Source organism: Rhinatrema bivittatum, chromosome 1 (genome assembly GCF_901001135.1).
Source record: "Rhinatrema bivittatum chromosome 1, aRhiBiv1.1, whole genome shotgun sequence".
Taxonomy (NCBI): Eukaryota; Metazoa; Chordata; class Amphibia; order Gymnophiona; family Rhinatrematidae; genus Rhinatrema; species Rhinatrema bivittatum.
Window position 1 is genome coordinate 182927211 of NC_042615.1, and position 19901 is coordinate 182947111.

The 19901-nt window shown below is 44.0% G+C and overlaps 1 protein-coding gene across 3 annotated transcripts in view; it reads right to left on the reverse strand.

The window, feature by feature from the left end:
* The window catches only part of PI4K2B (phosphatidylinositol 4-kinase type 2 beta), a 215656-nt gene that overhangs the window by 79664 nt on the left and 116091 nt on the right, over positions 1 to 19901 (reverse strand). For all 3 annotated transcript variants that reach the window (XM_029590008.1, XM_029590019.1, XM_029590027.1), the window contains exon 6: positions 19389 to 19456. In XM_029590008.1, coding sequence (XP_029445868.1) covers positions 19389 to 19456 — 68 coding nt within the window. The remainder of the gene's footprint in view (positions 1 to 19388; positions 19457 to 19901) is intronic.

Below are 19901 nucleotides of genomic sequence, written 5' to 3' on the forward strand. Positions count from 1 at the left end.
CTTCCCCTACCTCTCATTGATTATAGCCTATTCTGGGCCAACGTCCCCTCCACAAAAAGTTGCATGTCATAGACCTAAGGTGTATTATCTTGAAATTATCATACACATGGCAACATCTGCAGCCTATACAAGAGTTTAGGTAAAATGGCCATCTTAAGCAAAGCATTCCTACCCAATAGTGATAAAGGGAGGTCTTTCCTCCCTTGAAGCTGCGTTTCCAACCCATCAAGTAAGTTTCTAAAGTTGGCCGCATATAGCTGTGGTAAGTCCCTGGGAATCCAGAACCCTAGGTACTTAAGCTGGGAGGGAGCCCAGCGAAAGGGGAAACTCCCTTGCCAGTTGTGCTGTAGGGATAGGCTAAGTGGAAGGGCTTCGGGACTTGTCAAAGTTGATTTTTAACCCCGCAAAAGTTTGGTATACAGAAAAACAATGCACAAATAAATGGTATAGCGTTACAGGCGTCCGCAAGAAACAATATGTCATCTGCGAAGAGAGTTTAATTTCTTGAGAGCCAATAATTAATCCCTTTTTCTCCCTAGTATGCCTCAATCGTAAAGCTAATGGTTCTAGAGTGAGAATAAATAGAGGGGACAAGGGGCATCCTTGCCTTGTACCTCCTTGGAGAGGGAAAGGTTCTGATAGTGCCACATTGACTAGAATACAGGCAGAGGGGTCTGAGTATCATGTTCTACCCCAGTCCAAAAAGGGTCCCATAATCCCATATCTCTCTAATACCCAAAACATGAATTCCCAATTGACACTGTTGAAGGCCTTTTCCGCGTCTAGGCTCAAAATTAAACCTTCCGCAGATTTTTCAGAAAGTCTGCAACACGGCTAATAGCTTCCATATATTGTTTACTCCATGACGTCCCATAACAAATCCCATTTGGTCTATTCCCACTAAGGATGGTACCACCTTAGCCTTCCTGGCTGCCAAAATGGCAGCACATATTTTTGCATCCACATTTAGCAGAGAGAGGCTGGCAAACTCAAGTCTCTCCCCTTCTTAGGTAGTAGTACTACTATTGGCTGATTCATAGCACTTGAGTAAAAACCATGCAGCATGGCATGGTTCAGCATTTTCGCCATAGAGGTCAGAAGTTGGAATTTTAGAATCTTGTAAAACTCTGGCCCCAGACCATCGTTTCCAGTGGTTTTTCCCATTTTTAACTTTGAAATGATCCTGAAGACCTCCTCCTCATTAATGGGTTGATTTAACTTTTCCAAGGTCTCTGAGGTAACCTTTGGAAGAGGCAAACTTTAAAAAAAGAGATCACACTGCTACATCACAAGGTCATGCATTAAGGTTTTGTTAAAAAAAAAAAAAATATCCAAAACCTTGGTGGCTTCAACAGCCAGACTGACATCTTTGGATTTCAGCCCTGTGATGCATGCTTGACGTGGGCCTCTTGTAAGGCTCGCCAACAACTTGTCTGCCTTATTTCCAAATGTATGTATATGAAACTTAAGAAACTGTAATGATCGTAGTGCTTTCAAATGGAGCAAATGGTTCAGATTAGTTTTAAATTTTCATAAGAGATTTCCTAGAATCCATTGACATGGAACAAATGTGCTTTCTTTTCCTATCCCTCATTAAATTAGTAAGACGCAATATTTCAGCATTCCTCTTTCTGTTTCGCCAAATATGCTATGATTTCCCCCCTCATTATAGCTTTACCTGCCTCCCATACTAATGTGGGAGAGGAATCTTCTGCAGAATACAAGCTGTAAGATATCCCATCGAATTCTCAGATACTGTCCGAATTCCTCATCCTTAAATAATTGTCTAGGCATTCTCCAATTGAAGGACCCCTTACAAGGGCCGCCCAAATTCAGCTGTAGAAACACCAGCGCATGATCGGAGAGGGTGATTATATCAATATGGGAACCAAGAACTTTTGAAAACAATTTTTCATCGATTAAAAAGTAATCCAGTCTGGAATAACTACCATGAGGATGGGAGTAAAAGGTATAAATCCTTCTCCCCTGGATGTAACAGTCTCCAAATGTCTAACACTCCCAGGGTGTTGATCAGATAATTTACTCCCTTTCCAGAGTCTGAATCTTTACAGGGCTTGGGTAGTTTACAATCAATGTACTATCTGCTACCATATTGAAATCACCTCCCATAATCAAAGAATGTTCAAGGAAGGCAAAGATCATCTTTATTAGTGAGGTGAAGAATGCCACTGAATAGACATTGGGGGCATGAATGGATCTCAGTAAATATAGTTTACCATATAATGTACCAGCTACAAAAAAAAATATTAGCCCTCTGGATCTTTCACCAATTTTTCCATTTGAAAAGGTATATCCTTATGAAGGAGAATTGCCACGCCTCGCTGCGGCATAGAATATGAAGCAAAAACAGCTTTTCACCCAATCCCTTTCTCAGCTTTAAGTGTTCTGTATCAGATATGTGAGTTTCCTGTCGACAGGCTGTGTACCTTCTCCCTTTTCAACATGGATAGTAATCTTGTGCGCTTCACTGGGGAGTGTATTCTATCCACATTGAGTGACAAATGTTATTTCACCCTGGTTCATAATACACCCGCATAAATCTAACAGCACAAGATGCACAATGGTATATCAGATTGCAATTCCCCACGCCCCCCAGCCTAGGCGTGGAGTACAAGACTGTAGCTGCTCGAGGACAACATCTTTTCCATATCATCGTTCAAGCCCATATGACATACATTCTTCAAATAGAGCTGTATCCCCACTGACCACAAACTATGCCCCACCTCCTATTACCCTCCCCATATCCCACTAATGCAATGTTCCCACACACACACACAATCATCTATATTCAGACATGCCTATCCACAAGAACCCCCCTCCTAGCTCCAAGGGTCCGCCACTCTCCCAAGACATGCACTGTAATGCTCTGGGAGAAGGCGCCCATTGTGGACCCCCCTCGAGGTCACCAATGCAAACTCCCAATTATAAATCCAGGAATGCAGAACATTGTCCCAAGAAAAACACTTGCTCATCTGTGGGCCATGGCTTAAACAAGTGGCTGTCTGATATTTGCAGTTCACTTCATAGCAATGTCGAAACCTCTGTGCTCGAACTTCCTCTCCAGTTGAGCCATCAGGCACATAGAACAGAGTGGACAAGTTGGAGAGCAAACAGAAAGAACAAACTCGCCATACAGCAGTGCCTTCCATTAAAGCCTCCCTTCTGGATACTGCTTGACATGGCATTATTAAACATGGTACGTCCAGGTCCTTGAAATGAGACATTACACAGAAGAAAAAAAACCCAATATGGCGCTTTCACGCTTATACTCCGTCCCTCCACAGTGCAAGTTTAACTGTTGAAAGTAGAAGTAAAACCATGATCTTGTAATCTCCATACAGAATAGACTTCTACTGCAAAGTATTCATGAAATTTAAAATCTGTTCCTTTGTAGTTAGGAAAAGGGTTTCCTCCCCCATGAACAATCCTCAGCTTAGCAAGATACAAAACTGCAAAGCGAATCCCTCTACGCTGAAGTTTGGCAGAGGATGGGGACCCTAGCTGAGTAATCATTAAACAATAAGAGCTTGGAGCCCTCATGTTCAAGTTCTCCCTTAGCCCAATAGGCTCATAGCACTCTAGTTTTGTCAGCCCAGTTTAATATTCTAGCTATTACCGGTCATGGCTTGGTAAACTTCTCCTTAAATGCACCTACCTGGTGGACTCGTTCACATGTAATGGGGGCCTCTGTGATATCCAGACCCAGCGCAGCTGGCAGCCATTTTTCAATCAATTCTGGTAGCTCTCTCTCTGAAACAGTTTAAGACCGAAAATCTGTATGCTGTTCCTGCAAATTCTGTTTTCCTGATCTTCAGTGCAGTCCATTAGTTCGGCATTTTCTTTTTGCAGAGCCAAAAGCTGAGTATCTACCTGAGCCACATGGTCTTCTTGTGCAGACACGCACTGCTCAACTTCTTGCCGATGCTGTGTTTGACTTTCTAGGCCATCTTTAATTTCTTCTATTGTCGACTGTATTTTTGAAAGTCTATCCTCTAAGGCAGCTGACATGCTTTTAGATATGGTATGAGCCACATCCTTCAAAACCATTGCTACTACTCTGTCGTTGTCCACTTTCGGGGAGGGTGCCGCCATTTTGCGCTCCAAAAGACTAGTCTTCTCCAGTGTGGTGCGTGCCGGTTTACTGTTCATACCACTTTTTTTTTTTTTTTTAAATGACAATTGTCCATTCACTGCCCCACAGCCTTCTATCTATGCCAGTGCAATTAATAAGTGGGGAACCTGTCTCTGAAGCAAAAAGTAGAGGAGGGGGGTCCACAGAGCTTCCACCTTTAGCATCTGCTCAGGCTTTCTCCATAACCGTAAATCCCAGATTTAAAGTTTTTAAGTTCACTAATTGTAAATTGCATTTCATGAATAGCAAAAGGAGCATTTACATTTTGCAATTGTCTCTAATTTGAGGGAGATTGCTCTTTAGATTCCATATTATCCAATTCTGAGGAATATAACTTCTGATTAAAAACACGTAGCACATTACTTATTTCTTTATTGGCGCGCAGTATCCCATCTTTATCTTTAATTTTTGTTGTATATTTAGTATTTCTTTGACCCCTAATTAATCGAGCTAATAATCTACCAGACTTGTTACCAAATCTATATAATTTATGTTTATAACAGTGAAGACTGTGCTCTTTGTTGCAATAAAGTATTAAGGGTAGTTTGAATTGCTATAAATTCCTCATCCTTAGAAGATTTATTTGCTAAACTGCCCTTAGTCTTACGTAATTGTTTTTCCAAATCATGTTTTCGTCTAGATGTAAAGGCAATAATTTCAACTCACATTACTGCTTTAGCTGTTTCCCAGAATAAAATAGGATCTACAGTATGTGCTGCATTAAATTCTACAAATTCTTTCCATTTGGTAACTAAAAAGTCCTTAAAGACTGGATCTGAATGAAGGTAATAAGGAAATCACCAATTATTTTTTTTAAATCATTTCTGCATGACGGATTAATCAACACTGGAGTTTGATCAGAGATAGCTAAAGGGCCAATTTCAGCATTCGTTATTCTGGAAAATAAAACTGTGGAAACAAAAATGTAATCTATTCTAGACTGTCACATGTGTGCCCTAGAGCAATGATTCTCAACAGGTGTGTCACGACACCAGTGTATCAACAAGCACACATAGGTGTGTTGCCACACTTCCTGGTCCCCCACTGGCCCAGTTGCTCCCCTTGCCCTAGTGAAATGGAACTCTTTGGAAAGCGGCAGAAGAGCTAGCGTCAGAAGCACCGGCATGGTCTCTTCTTCCCGCCCCCCACAGCCTGGAAGAGGAAGTTGTCTGCAGCAGCCCCACATGCAGGAAGAAGAAACCATGTTAAAGTGTGTACAGAGTTTGCCAGAAGATCAGCAGCGCCAGCCCGGAGCAAAACAAGGAGCAACGTCAGGCCCCGCTGCCAATGGGACTCCTTTCTCGAGGCCACAAGAGCTCAATCACTCAATCACTAGTTCGGTGGGGAGTGTGAGTGATTGAGCGAGCCTATGTAAACAAGAGAGATCATGCGCGCAATTGAGCGCCTATAAGCTAAAGCATGCATGCAATTGTGCGATTGACAGCCTATGTAAGCGAGAGAGCGCATGTGTGCGATTGAGAGCCTATGTGAGAGAGAGCATGTGTGCAATTGTGTGATTGAGAGCCTATGCAAGTGAGAGAAAGCGCATTGTGTGACAGAGTGAGAAGAAAGTTGCAAGCAATCCCCCTCGTCCGCCTAAAAGCAAGTTTGCTTACCGTAAACGGTGTTTCTGTAGATAGCAGGATGAATTAGCCATGCTGTCATGGGATCTGTCAATCAGGTTCTTGTGGCCTGGTTTTGGCCTCTGTTGGAAACAGGATGCTGGGCTTGATGGACCCTTGGTCTGACCCAACATGGCAATTTCTTAGGTCCGGGAGGCGGAGCTTGTCAAAGCAGAGATCAGAGCTTTGCTCTCTGCGGCTGCGCGTGTGTTCCCGCACAGGAAAGTAACAGAATCTCCTCAGTCTGTGATTAAGCCTTTGTGTAGTCGAAGACTTGGTGACTGCCAAGGAGGAGGGTGGGTCAGCATGGCTAATTCATCCTGCTATCTATGGAAACACCATTTACGGTAAGTAAACTTGCTGTTTCCCATCGATAGCAGGGCTGAATTAGCCATGCTGTCATGGGAGTCCCAAGCTCCCGATCACGTTGTTTTGATATATATGGCTGTACGTGATCCTGGACAGTGTGGCAGTCACCGTGGACAAGAGGATAGAGATTGCAGGATTGCTTGCCCTATCTTCGCATCCGTGGCTACTTGTTGATCAAGGCAGTAGTGAGATGTGAAGGTATGGAGCGATGACCATGTTGCTGCCTTACAAATGTCTATGGGTTGTACATTCTTAAGGTATGCAAAGGAGGCCGCCACTGCACTGACTTGGTGAGCTCTAGGATGAGAGTGTAGCTGCAAATTCTGTTTATCGCAACAGAATTTGATGCACTGTGCTATCCAGCTAGAGATAGTGCTTTTAGCTACTGGTAGTCCAGGTGCCTTTGGGTCAAAACAGACAAAGAGTTGGGACACACGGAAGTCCGAGTTTGTCCTTTCTTTGTAGTATGCTAAAGCTCTTTTGCAGTCTAGTGTGTGCAGTAATTTTTCCCTATCATTTGCATGAGGTTTAGGGAAAAAGCAAAATTGCTTACCTTGTAATAAGTGTTATCCCAGGACAGCAGGATGTAGTCCTCATATATGAGTGACGTCACTGATGGAGCCCTAGTGTGGGAAAACTTTCTGTCAAAGTTTCTAGAAACATTTGACTGGCTCTGTGAGGCCACTGAGCATGCTCAGCATGCCAGGATATTCTCTGCCACAGGGGTCTCTCTTCAGTCTCGTATGCAGCAATAAGCATTAGCAAAAATAAAATAATAAAAGGTCTGAGACCCAACTCCGCGGGGTGGCGGGTGGGTTTCGTGAGATCTACATCCTGCTGTCCTGGGCTAACACCTATTACAAGGTAAGCTATTTTGCTTTATCCCAGGACAAGCAGGATGCTAGTCCTCACATATGGGTGATTAGCAAGCTAGAGGCTGAGTCATTTTGTAGTGAAGCAACAGTGAAGTATTGTTGTTGAAAATGAGTCGGCCGAAGATCACAGCAGGTTGGATGTAGAAGGAGTTGGGTTTAAACTGGAAACAAGTTCTTTAAGACAGATTGTCCAGAGGCTGAATCTTGTCATCCTTGCTTGTCCAAATAGTAATGAGATGCAAAGGTGTGAAGAGAACTCCATGTTGCTGCTTTACATAAGTCAAGAATTGGTACTGAACGATAGCGTGCTACTGAAGTTGACATTGCTCTTACTGAATGCGCCTTTACTCGCCCTTGGAGAGGAAGGTCTGCTTTTTCATAGCAAAACTGTATGCAATCTGCTAATCAGTTGGATAGAGTATGTTTACCCACCGGTTTTCCCGGTTTGTTTGGATCATAAGATACAAAGAATTGATTGGATTTCCTATGGGCTACAGTGCGATCTAAGTAAAATGCTAGCGCACGCTTACAGTTCAAGGTTTGTAAGGCTCGTTCCCCTTGGTGAGAATGAGGTCTTGGAAAGAATGTAGGTAAAACTATAGATTGGTTCAAGTGGAATTCCGTAACTACTTTAGGAAGGAATTTTGGATGTGTACGGAGAACCACTCTGTCATGTAGGAAGTTTGTATAGGGCGAGTACGTGACAAGTGCTTGTAACTCACTAACCCTTCTAGCTGATGTAATGGCTGAGGAAGATAGTCTTCCATGTGAGAAATTTAAGATCACAGGAATTCATGGGTTCGAAAGGAGAATGCATGAGGCTTGTTAAAACCAGATTAAGGTCCCATTCTGTGACTGGTGGCCGAATTGGTGGTTTAAATTGAGTTAAACCTCTCAAACCTGCTGACGAGAGGTTGTATGGATATTGGTGCATCTCCCATCTTGTTATGGTACACTGAGATTGCACTTAAGTGTACTCTTACCGATGAAGTCTGGAGACCAGATTCTGAAAGATGGTATAAGTAGTCTAGTAGCAAAGTAAGGGGGCAGGTGAAAGGATCAATATCCTTTTGTCTGCACCACAAAGTAAATCTTTTCCACTTGGAAGAATAGTCCTTTCGTGTGGAAGGTTTACGTGAAGCTATAAGCACTTGAGATACATTAGTTGAAAGATTGAGTGGTTGTAAGATCAAGCTTTCAACATCCATGCTGTCAGGGACAGGGATTGAAGGTTGGGATGGCGCAACAGACCCTGATCCTGAGTTATGAGAGTGGGAGCTACTCCTAGACGAATTGGATCCCTGACTGAGAGGTCTAGAAATGTGGGGAACCAAACTTTTCGAGGCCAATATGGGGCTATGAGTATCATGGTCCCCTTGTCCTGTTGTAGCTTCACTAAAGTTTTGGTTATGAGCGGTATTGGAGGATACACGTATAGAAGGCCTGAGTTCCAAGGGTGAGCAAAGGCGTCCTTGGCTGGTTGGTTTTTCTGTCTGTGTAGAGAACAGAATTTGTCCACTTTGTGATTCAGATGTGATGCAAAGAGATCTAGTGTTGGTTGACCCGAACGTTGAAATATCCTGGTCATTACTGAGGGATCCAGGGACCACTCATGTGGTTGGAACTGACGACGGAGCCGAACCGCCACTACATTGTGAATGCCTACCAGATAAGTGGCCCGGAGGAACATTGAGTGGTTGAGGGCCCAGCCCCAAATCTGTGCAGCTTCTTGGCAAAGGAGATACGAGCCCATACCTCCCTGTTTGTTGATGTACTACATGGCTACTGTATTGTCCATTTGGATCAGAACAGTCTTGTGTGAAAGGCAGTCCTTGAACGCATGCAGCGCATAACGTATAGCTTGAAGCTCCAGAAAATTGATTTGAAATCTTGCTTCGAGTTTTGTCCAAGTACCTTGGGTTTGGAGATTGTTTATGTGAGCTCCCCAACCCAAGGTGGAAGCATCTGTAGTTACAGTTATTTGTGGGACTGGTTGCTGGAAGGGTAGGCCCTTGCGCAAATTGTCCTTGTCCGCCCACCAAATTAGAGAGGAACGTAGCTAGTGGGTTACCTGAATTGGAGAGGACAATGGTTGAATGGCTTGGATCCATTGTGATCTTAAAGTCCATTGGGTTACTCTCATAGCCAGCCTTGCCATAGGAGTGACATGCACTGTGGAGGCCATGTGGCCTAGTAAGGTTAGAAACTGATGAGCTGTTGCTTGTTTCTCTGAGTGAATCGAGTTTGCCAGTATGGAAAGTGTTTCTGCTCGATCTTCGGGTAGAAAGGCCCTTGAGAGGATGGTGTTCAAGTCTGCTCCTATGAATTGAAGCAGGTGAGATGGAGTGAGATGGGACTTTTGATAATTTATGAGAAAACCCATGGAGTGAAGTAGAGTAATTGTTCGACTGAGAGAAGCCAAAGCTCCTTGTTGAGATTGACTTCTGATGAGCCAGTCGTCAAGATAAGGAAAGACAGACAGACACTTTCTTTGTGCAAGTGTGCTGCTATTACTGCCAGACATTTGGTGAAAACGCTGGTAGCAGAGGCAAGTCCGAATGATAGTACTCTGTATTGGAAATGTTGATGGCCCACCATGAAGCACAGGTACTTGCGATAAGGAGGGAATATTGGAACGTGAGCGTAAGCATCTTGTAGATCCAGAGAACAAAGCCAATCTCCTGTTTGAAGAAGTGGAAGCATGGTGCCTAGAGACACCATCCTGAATTTTTCTCTCTTTAGAAATTTGTTGAGATTTCTGAGGTCTAGGATTGGATGTAGGCCTCCAGTTTTCTTTGGAATTAGGAAGTAACGGGAATAGAAACCTCTGCCCTACTGAGCACGGGGCACAGGTTCTACCGCCCTGGCTTTCAGAAGGGTGGATAATTCTACTTGTAATTGAATTGTGTGATCGTCTCTTAGAAAGAGAATTCTCGGAGGAGACTGTTGGAATTGAGAGGAAATTTAGTTTGTAACCTCGAGAGATTATGGAAAGTACCCATTGGTCTGTTATTTTTGTCCAATGGTTGTAAAAGTAGGATATTCGGCCTCCTACTGGTAGATCTGCTCGAGGGTTGGGGAGATGGATTTGTTCTCTGTAGCCTCAAAACCCCGCAGTAGGCCCTGTCTGAGGTGGGGGCTGAGGGTGAGCGGTTCTTGTCTGCCTGGACTGAGAACAATGCTGCGGCCTAGTAGACCTGCCTCTCAATGCTGGAGGGTAGTAGCGTTTCTGACGATAGAATGGACGCCTGGGTTCACGTCGTGTGGGACGGCGAGATGTCTGTGGAGCAGGTTCCTGTGGAACTAGGGATAGTTGTCTCAGGGTTTCTGAATACTCCTTCAGTTTTGCCACAACATCTTGGACCTTTGCACCAAATAGGTTATCCCCAGTACATGGTAAATAGACTAGTTTATCCTGTACTTCAGGTCTTAGATCAGAGGCCTTAAGCCACGCGCAACGCCTAGCCGCAATCCCTGAAGCTGCTGCCTAGAAGCTGTTTCAAAGCTATCGTAAGCAGCTCTGACTTCATGCTTCCCAGCTTCAAGCCCTTTATGGATGATTTTCTGGGCTGCTTCCTGATATTGTTGTGGCAGAGATGTAGTGAAGTTCTCCATTTGTTTCCAGAGATTCCTCTGGTATTGAGTCATATAAAGTTGATAGGAGGAAATTCTGGTGTTCAGGATAGCTCCTTGGTATATCTTCCTACCCAGGGAGTCAAAAAAATCTATGATCTTTCCCTGGGGGGTTTGAAGAATGTGGGCGAATTCTCTTCGACTTCTTTTGAGCAGACTCCACTACTACTGAGTTATGAGGGAGCTGCGATTTCTGATATCCAGGAACAGACTGTACCAGATACGTAGTGTCCATTCACTTGTTTACAGGAGGTACGGAACATGGGTGGCTCCCAGATTCGATGATGTAGATCTAGGAGGACCTCATGAATAGGTATGGCCAACACCTGTTTTGGAGGGTCAACAAACTGAAGTACCTCCAATGTCTGTTGTCTGGTGTCTTCTTCTGCAATCAATTTAAAGGGTATGGTATCTGCCATCTCCTGAATACAGCTGGTAAAGGATAAATCCTCTGGTGGGGACTTGGTATCTGCCATCTCCTGAATAGAGCTGGTAAAGGATAAATCCTCTGGTGGGGACTTCTTCCTTTGATCTGGTGGTGAGGGCTCAGACATAAAATCCTCAGATGATGTATCTGTATATGTATCATCCCCGGTGTTATATGGATCTTCCCGGTATGGAGATAGTGGGGAGGATCTCGGTGGATGATGGAGCCCCGAAGGTCCTGGTAGCGGATCATCAGAGGGTGGGTGTTCAGAAGTGTCCTCTGATGGTTTTGGAGGAAGGGCATCGACCACTTTTTCCAACTTGTTCATTAGAAGTTGAAAGAGTGCTATTTCTGGATGTTCCGGGTCTACCGTTGGTATTGGCATCGACGATATAGGGGTTGGCATCGGTGATGGCATGGATGGTTGCGCCCGCAGAGGCTTAAAAAATTTTGAAGGTATTGGCGATGGGACTATCTGAATCGGTGCGAAGATTGGTGTCAATGGAAGTACAGATACAGTCTGCGTTGCGGTCAGCGGCATCAATGAGGCGAGCGGGAGGCGAGCGGCATGCCTACCGGCATCGGCGCGGGAGGCGAGCAGCATCAGCGACGGCACCGGCATCGGCGCGGGAGGAAAATGTTCCTTCAGTGCCTGAATGACCACTTGCCTGATAAAATCAGGCAATTCCGGCATTACAACTGGTGCAGGCAGCGCAGTTGTAAGCGGTGGCGGAGACTGCACTGGCCTATCATCCACAGAGCCCTGTGGAGGTGCAGGAATCGGTGTCTCTGGCTGAAGAGGTCCAGGCATTGAGGGAACGGGTGTTTCCTGTGTCCGTGGCTGCCTTGCACTCGATTCCCCTGGAGAGAGAGAGGCGATCCCGATGGACGTCGATGTTTCGAGCGGTGTTCGCCGACTGATTTAACCGAAGCTATCGACAACGTCGGTGACGGATGATCCCCTGACCCTTCCAGGCGGCACTTTTTAAACAGTACCCGCTTGGAGGCTCCTGCTGGAGACGATTTCGAAGTCGAGGGAGATGGCACAAGTTGCAGATGAAACAGATGTTCCATCTTTTCCTGATGGGCCTTCCTCCCTTTCACCGTCATTTCTGCACTTTTTGGACAGGAATTGACATAGTGTTTCTCACCGAGGCACATAACACACTTGAGGTGAGGGTCCGTAATAGACATTATACGATTACAAACGGGACATTTTTTAAATCCCGTAGCCATTTTGTCGCGACAGCTGTCGAAGGCAAAGAGAAATCTTGAGAAAAATTATTTTACTCGAAGAGTAAAATGAGACAGATTTTACTCACCGGCCAGTGGAAAACCCGAGAGAGATCCCATGTGGGAGAATTTCTGAGAAAAAATATGACTTTTTGTCACAAATTTGTGAGAGAACTCACAAAGGCTCCTAAACCATGATGCCTACAGCAGCGCGGAAAAACGAAGACTGAAGAGAGACCCCTGTGGCAGAAAATATCATGGCATGCTGGGTATGCTCAGTGGTCTCACAGGGCCAGTCAAAGGTTTCTAGAAACTTTGACAGAAAGTTTTCCCGCACTAGGGCTCCGTCAGTGACGTCACCCATATGTGAGGCCTAGCATCCTGCTTGTCCTGGGATAAAGGTAGGTAATTCCATGGTCTGATTGAGGAGGAATTGGGAAACCACTTTTGGTAGGAAGGATGGGTGAGTTCGGAGAACTACTTTTGGTGATAAATTGTAAATATGGAGAATAATGGACCAAGGCCTGTAATTCACTAACTCTTTGTGCTGATGTTACTGCAACCGGGAATACAACTTTCCACGTGAGGTATTTAATATGTGCCGAGTCCATGGGTTCAAATGGGGAAAGCATGAGCTGTTCCAGAACTATGTTGAGGTTCCATGGAACTGGAGGCTTAGAGATCGGAGGACGAATGTGAGTTAGGCCTTTGATGAAATGAGACAGTAAAGGGTGATTGGATATAGGAATATTGTTAACTGGTCTATGATATGCCCTTATGGCACTGAGATGAACTGTGATGGAAGATGTTGCTAGACCAGATGCATATAGTGTATGAAGATAATCAATGAGCAATTAAGGTGAGCAGTCCAATGGTGGTAACACCTTTGGAAGTGCACCATGTAGAGTAACGTTTCCATTTATAGCTATAATTTTTCCTCGTTGAGAGTTTCCTGGATTCTAACAAGATGAATTGTGCCAAGGTGGAAACTCCCTGTTCTGTTAGAAGGAGCCTCTCAAATCTCCACGCTGTCAAGTGGAGAGATGAGTGTAGCGGGTGTAGAAGTGTCCTTGATCTTGGCAGAGAAGATCCTGGCGATTTGGTAATTGAATTGGATCCATGATGGATAGTCGGAGAAGGAAACTGTACCACGGTTGCCTCGGCCAAGCCGGGGCTAAGAGTATCAGTTGAGCTTTGTCTGCTATGCATTTCTGAATTGTCCTTGTTATGAGTGGTATGGGAGGAAAGGTGTATAAGAAGGCCTGTCGTCCATGGGATGAGAAAGACATCTTGAGCGATCCTGAATTGGCTTGGACTTATCGAGCAGAATTTGGGAACTTGAGAATTGATCTCTGTTGCAAAGAGATCTATTGAAGGTGTCCCCCACTGTATGAATATGTCTTGGGCTATTTCTGTATTGAGTGCCCATTCGTGAGGATGAAAGATGCGGCTTAGCTTGCCTGCTCTTGTGTTTGCAACTCCTGGTAGGTAAGTTGCCTGGAGATGTATGCAATTTCGTTGAGCTTGTTCGAAGATTGTCAAGGTCTCCTTGTAAAGGGACCATGAACCGGACCCTCCTTGTTTGTTGATATAAAACATCGCGACTTGGTTGTCCGTGTAGATCATGACCCTGCGTCCTTTCAGATGGTGTTGGAACACTCGTAATGCATTGCGAATCGCTCTGAGTTCCAATAAATTTATTTGCAGGTTCTGTTCCGAGATTGTCCATAACCCTTGTGTTTCGTAAATCTTAAGGTGTGCACCCCAGCCCTTGCGAGATGGATCTGTGGTTAATACTGAGTTGTGAGGAGGGGAACCGAACAATGCTCCCTTGGATAGGGTGGAGTTTAGGAGCCACCATGTTAAATCTTTCCTCATTTCGGCGGTCAGCGATACCTTCTGTGTCAATGGTTGCGAGAGTTGTTTCCATTGACGTTTCAAGCCCCATTGCAGGCGTCTCATGTGTAGCCTGGTGTTGGGAACCATGAAATTCGCCGCTGCCATGTGGCCGAGGACTACTAAAACCTGTCTTGCTGAAGGTCTCTGAGCATGGTTCAAGGTATGTAACAGAAGACGGAATTGTGATATTCTGTCACTTGGTAGGTATGCCCTGTTGCACGTAGTGTCCAGGCATGCTCCTATGAATTGTAAACTGTTGTGTTGGTTGTAGGTGTGATTTCTGAAAATTGATCACCAATCCTAATTCTTGCAAGCATTGATTCACTCGATGGAGGTGTTCGATTAAGATGTTTGGAGTTGGGCCGATTATGAGCCAATCGTCCAGATATGGAAAGATGGTTATACCTTGTTGTCTGAGATGAGCCTCCACCACTACCATGCATTTGGTGAACACCCTGGGTGCAGCAGATAGTCCAAAGGGGAGAACTTTGTACTGGTAGTGTTGATGCCTGTAGTGAAAGCATAGGTAACGCCACGAGGATGGATGGGTTGGAATGTGTGTGTAAGCATCCTTCAGGTCGATGGAACACATCCAATCATTGGTTTGGATCAGAGGAAGGATTGATTTCAACGATACCATTTTGAATTTCTCTTTGGTGAGAAATTTGTTCAATTCCTTTAGGTCTAGGATGGGGCGAAGGCCACCCGACTTCTTGGGTATGAGGAAGTATGGAGAATAAAATCCTACTGATTGGGTCCCTGGGTAAATTTATCGAATTGCTTGCTGTTTGCGAAGCAATGCAATCTCCTCCCCCAGTTGTGGTTGGAAGTTGTGAATCTTGAAAGTGGAAAGATGAGGTAATATGGGTTTTGAGACAAATTGGAGTTGGTAGCCGTGATGTACTATCTCCAAAACCCATTAATCGGATGTTATCCTCTCCCAGGCTGTCAGGCAGGAATGAATCCTGCCGGGTGGTACTTGATGTTGTGGTGGTGGCTGGGTAACTAAAAAGATGAAGTCGCTTTCACTGCAGTAGCCGTTGTGCCTGCTGTCTCTGATTACGTGGTTTACCTCTACGTTGGTTTGAGGTATTCTGTTGTGAAGCAGGACGCTGGTACGCAGGGTAAGTCTGTGTACGAAAGGACTGGTAAGATCTGTAGGGTCTCCTGGCATAGGATTGCCTACGAATAGATCCAATATAACGATGTGTGGTCGAATAGTTAGGATGTGATAATGATTGTACTGCTAGAGCTTCTTCCTTTAGTTTATCCACTGTGTCCTGAAATCGTTCTCCGAACAGGTTATCTCCTGTACATGGGAGGTTCGTTAGTTTCTCGTGTAAATCTTCCTGTAAGGAACTTGAACGTAACCATGCTAGTCTGCGGGCTGCAATGGCTGTTGCCGATGCCCTAGACGATGTTTCATATGCTTCGTAGATTGATCTCAAAAGGTGACGAGAACACTCTTCCATGTCATGAAGAGGCGGAGGTATCTGATCCGCAGTCTAGGAAAGCATACCTTTTATAGCTTGTATGCACTCATACAGGTATTGTACCATGTAGAATTGATGGTGCATAATCCGGGCGTTCAACATTGAGTTACGGTATATTTTCCTTCCAAACTCATCCAAATATTTGTTGTCTTTGCCTGGTGGGCATGAGGAATGTGACTGATTTCTTAAATCTTTGCATCGCTGACTCTACTACAATTGAAGCATGAGGTAATTGTGGTACAGAGTACGGTGATGTTTTCCTCATATGGAATTTTATGTCCGTTTTTCTGGAAACTGCTGCGATTGCGTAAGGTGTTTCCCAGGATTTCGGTAAGACTGAATGCAGGCGCTCTTGTGGTGGAAGAGATATTGGTTCCCCTGGAGTGTCAAAAATTTTTAGGAGACCAAGGGTTTCTGACCTAGGGTCTGTCTCTTTTTGGACCTCTAGATGCAGTATTGTACCCAATTTTTCCAGAAATTTTGGGTATGTAAGGTCTTCTGGAGGCGAATACGGCTCCTGAGGTTGTTCCTGTGGATCCGATGGGAATCCCGTAGATGATGATGGGGATGTTTGCGGTGAAGGAGAATCAAATGATGTATCCTGTTTATAATTTGGGGAAGCTGGTCAGTTTGCTATGGGAGATGTCAGAAGCTCCACCGACGGTTCCCTATTAGTCTGTGTCTTATGCTCCAGAGAACTGTCAGCAGTAATATTAGTCATTTTGAATGATGACTGAAGAGTTTCATAAAAACCTGCTAAGGATTGGGACAATTGGTAAAATGCCTCTTTTGTACGAGGGGGCATTATTGTACGATCATCTGGTTCTTGTGACCCACATGCTTTAGGGTGCATTGGTGTGTTCTGAGGTAAAGTAGTGTATACTTTATGGTCCTTCTGTTTTTCGTCGCATATGATGTCCCTCGAATCCTCTGAAGCTGTAGAAGCGGTAGAGGAAGCAACCTGTATTATCTCTCTGTGAGAGAAGGTATTTGAAGTTGGTATATAAGATGATTTTGAAGTCGAAGGGCCTACTTCCCATGTAGCACTCCTCTTTGCCAACTTTTTGTGGTGGGAGTGTCGTGAGTGCTTATGGTAATGGTGTGACGATGACCGTTTTCTACGTTTTATTGTAAACTCTGTCGAATTATCTCTCGAAGAAAGGGAAGTATCCGAACGAGGTGAGGTTATTGATGGAGAGGCTGAAGAAGACCTGTGTGAGGTTCCACATCTTCGTTTCAATTCATTTTGAAATTCATGAGATAGGTGCTCATGTGTCTTATGCGCGGATTTGGATTTGTGCGCATATCTCTCTGTTTCTGTATGCGCAAGAGTGATCGGCGCCGATGTCTCTGGCACCGTGCGCAAGGATATGGTTGGCGATGGGCGCACAGGTGGTGTCAGCGCCGTGCACGCCGATGTAGATGGTGCCGTGCGCGTAGAGTTTCCTTTAGTTGTGCGCTCAGATGTCCTTTGGCGCCGTGCGCACAGGGTCCTTCAGCATCGTGCGCATAGAAATGTTGTGCGCTGATACTTCTTTAGGCGCCAAAGTGCTATGCGCTGATCCTTTTGTGTGCGCATAAGGCGCCTTAGGTGCAGAGATTTTTGGCGCCAATGTGACCTGCGCCGGCGATTCTGGCTCTTTGGATTTTTGAAAATCCAATGGCCTTTGTCGGCTTGCCACCTCCTTACCTCCAAGATTGGAGGACTGAGGATCCGAGGGTGATGCCCTCTTTTTTGAGGGAGCCGATAAAATCACAGGGCCAGGCGACAAATGAGCCTCTGATGGCTCCGTTGAGGCAAAAAGTTCCTGAAGCATGTAGGCCCTTTGCTTCAGTGCTCTGGGTGACATCCTTGAGCAAAATTCACAATCTTCCCGATTGTGATCTGGTCCTAGGCATCGGTAACATCGGTCATGGCCATCTGTGACCGACATTACCTTGCCGCAATTATAGGGCTTAAACCCCAATTTTGACATGTTTTGTTCTATTAATGCTGAGGAGAAGAATAGCTCCGCGTGCGAACCCGCGCGCGGAAAGAACAGAGATTCCGTTGCTTTCCTGCGCGGGAACACACGCACAGCCGCAGAGAGCAAAGCTCTGATCTCTGCTTTGACAAGCTCCGCCTCCCGGACCTGATTGACAGATCCCATGACAGCATGGCTAATTCAGCCCTGCTATCGATGGGAAATAATCAATCTCAGGGCACTTGGAAATCGAGCATTTCCAGGTATGGATAGCAGAGCATTTTTTTATCCTTATTTTTAATGTTGGATCTTTGTACCTGCTGTTTTGAAATATGTTATTGGTGTCCAGAAATTTTTTATGTGTGTTTTTAATTATTGGATATTCCATTCATCAGCTGTTTTACTATTATTTTATATTTCTTACTTTATTTTATGAGGTCTGATTTCTCTTTTTCCTTTGTTACATTGCATACAGAGACACTGGATTGTTGCGGTTTCCAATTCAGTTTTCATCTGCATGTTCTATTTATAATCTCTTTATTCTTTGTTAGGTGAGGATCTACACATGTGATTGAGGTGAGGTATTCTGCTGCATGTAGTTTCTAAGTAGGACTCTATAGCAGCCTGGCTTATTCCATTTTCCTAATAGAAGTATTGAAGTTTTAAGGCCTGGTATAACCGTTCTAAAATTCTCCATAGATTCTCCATAGATATGAACGGTTTTAAGCGCTTTAACATTAATTTTGTAAATCCTTCTTTAACTTTCTTAGTAATATGTGCTTTCATGTTTAGTTCAGTATCTATAAAGAGTTCTAAGTTCCTGGTTGTATCTGCAATTTTAAAATTTAAATTATTGCTAAAAGTGATTACTCTGTTTTGAGCTCATGTTTTTTCTTTCTAATATGATAAAAACTGATTTCTCTACATTTAAGACAAGTTTCATTTGTGTTAGTAGTTGGCTAATTATATTCAGGTACATCTCTGCTAATTTATAAGTTTCATCAAGACTATTTACGATCGGAATTAAAAACTGAATATCGTTGGCATAAATAAAATACTTCCATCCAAGGCCAGTTAAAATATGGCACAGAGGGAGCAAATAAATATTAAAAAGTGTAGCTGACAATGATGAGCCTTGTGGTACCCCTGTAGTAAGTTTTATTTTATCAGAAGTGTTATTCCCAATTCTTACTGAAAAGGTTCTATTATTTAAAAATGAGGTGAGCCATTTTAATGTTCCATCCGTCAGGCCTATTTCTTGTAACCTAGTAATTAAAATTTCGTTAGGGGGTTGCGCTAGGAAGGAGACGCACATCTATCTTTTTGCATTCGGAGTGAATGAGTAATAGGCTCATTCACATGCATTTGCATGTGATGAGCGCTCTCTCATTCACTCCACGTCAGACGCGCGTTAAATAGGTGCTAATCCCCCTATTGCATTAGGGGGTGAATTAGCGCCTATTTATCCCGCGTCTGACTGCGGGTTATACAGTGCGCTTCGGCTGAGTGCACTGTACTGCATTGGCCCCCTCAGAGCCTCCGAGAGAGCCAGGTTCAGTGTCTGTTTTTTTTTTTTTTTTTTGTTTTTTTTTTAAATAAAATGTTTTGCCCACAACAGCCAGCACCCACTGGAGGCCTATTCACCCCTGCCCCCAAATATACCCATTTCCACAGCCCTGCTTTAAAAAAAAAAAAAAAAAAGTATCCAGTGTCTTCTTACCTTATCTGAAACTTCATTCTTGTCATCCTGGTCCTCATATCTGATAAGCCAGTTATCATTGCCCCTGTCTGCCAAAGAATAAATTTAAATATTTTTACAAACATCTTATAATTTTTTTATTTTTTATTTTTTTACATTTTATGGTAGAAGGCTCTAGACGCAATGCAAAAAAGGACAAAATGTTTGCAAGTCAATTTGATAGCACAATTTTAAAAGCAGCATAGCTTTTCTCCAGGGATTTCCTGTAGCTTCATAAAGGAAAAAAAAATACACATACAAAAAAGTGCAAAAAATACTGAGACCTTTGCCCAAAAGACTCAGAAAAAGGACTAAACTCTAAAGACAGCAGGGCATCCCAGAAGCCGGCATAATTTTTTTTTTTTTTAAATAGTTTTTATTAATAGAGAAGCCGGCATAATTCTAATATTATGGACATGCATTTCTGCAGTGCTTCTGGACCCCAACATTATACACTAAAAGTGACCAAGTGCCGATACTCTTAACACAACAGTG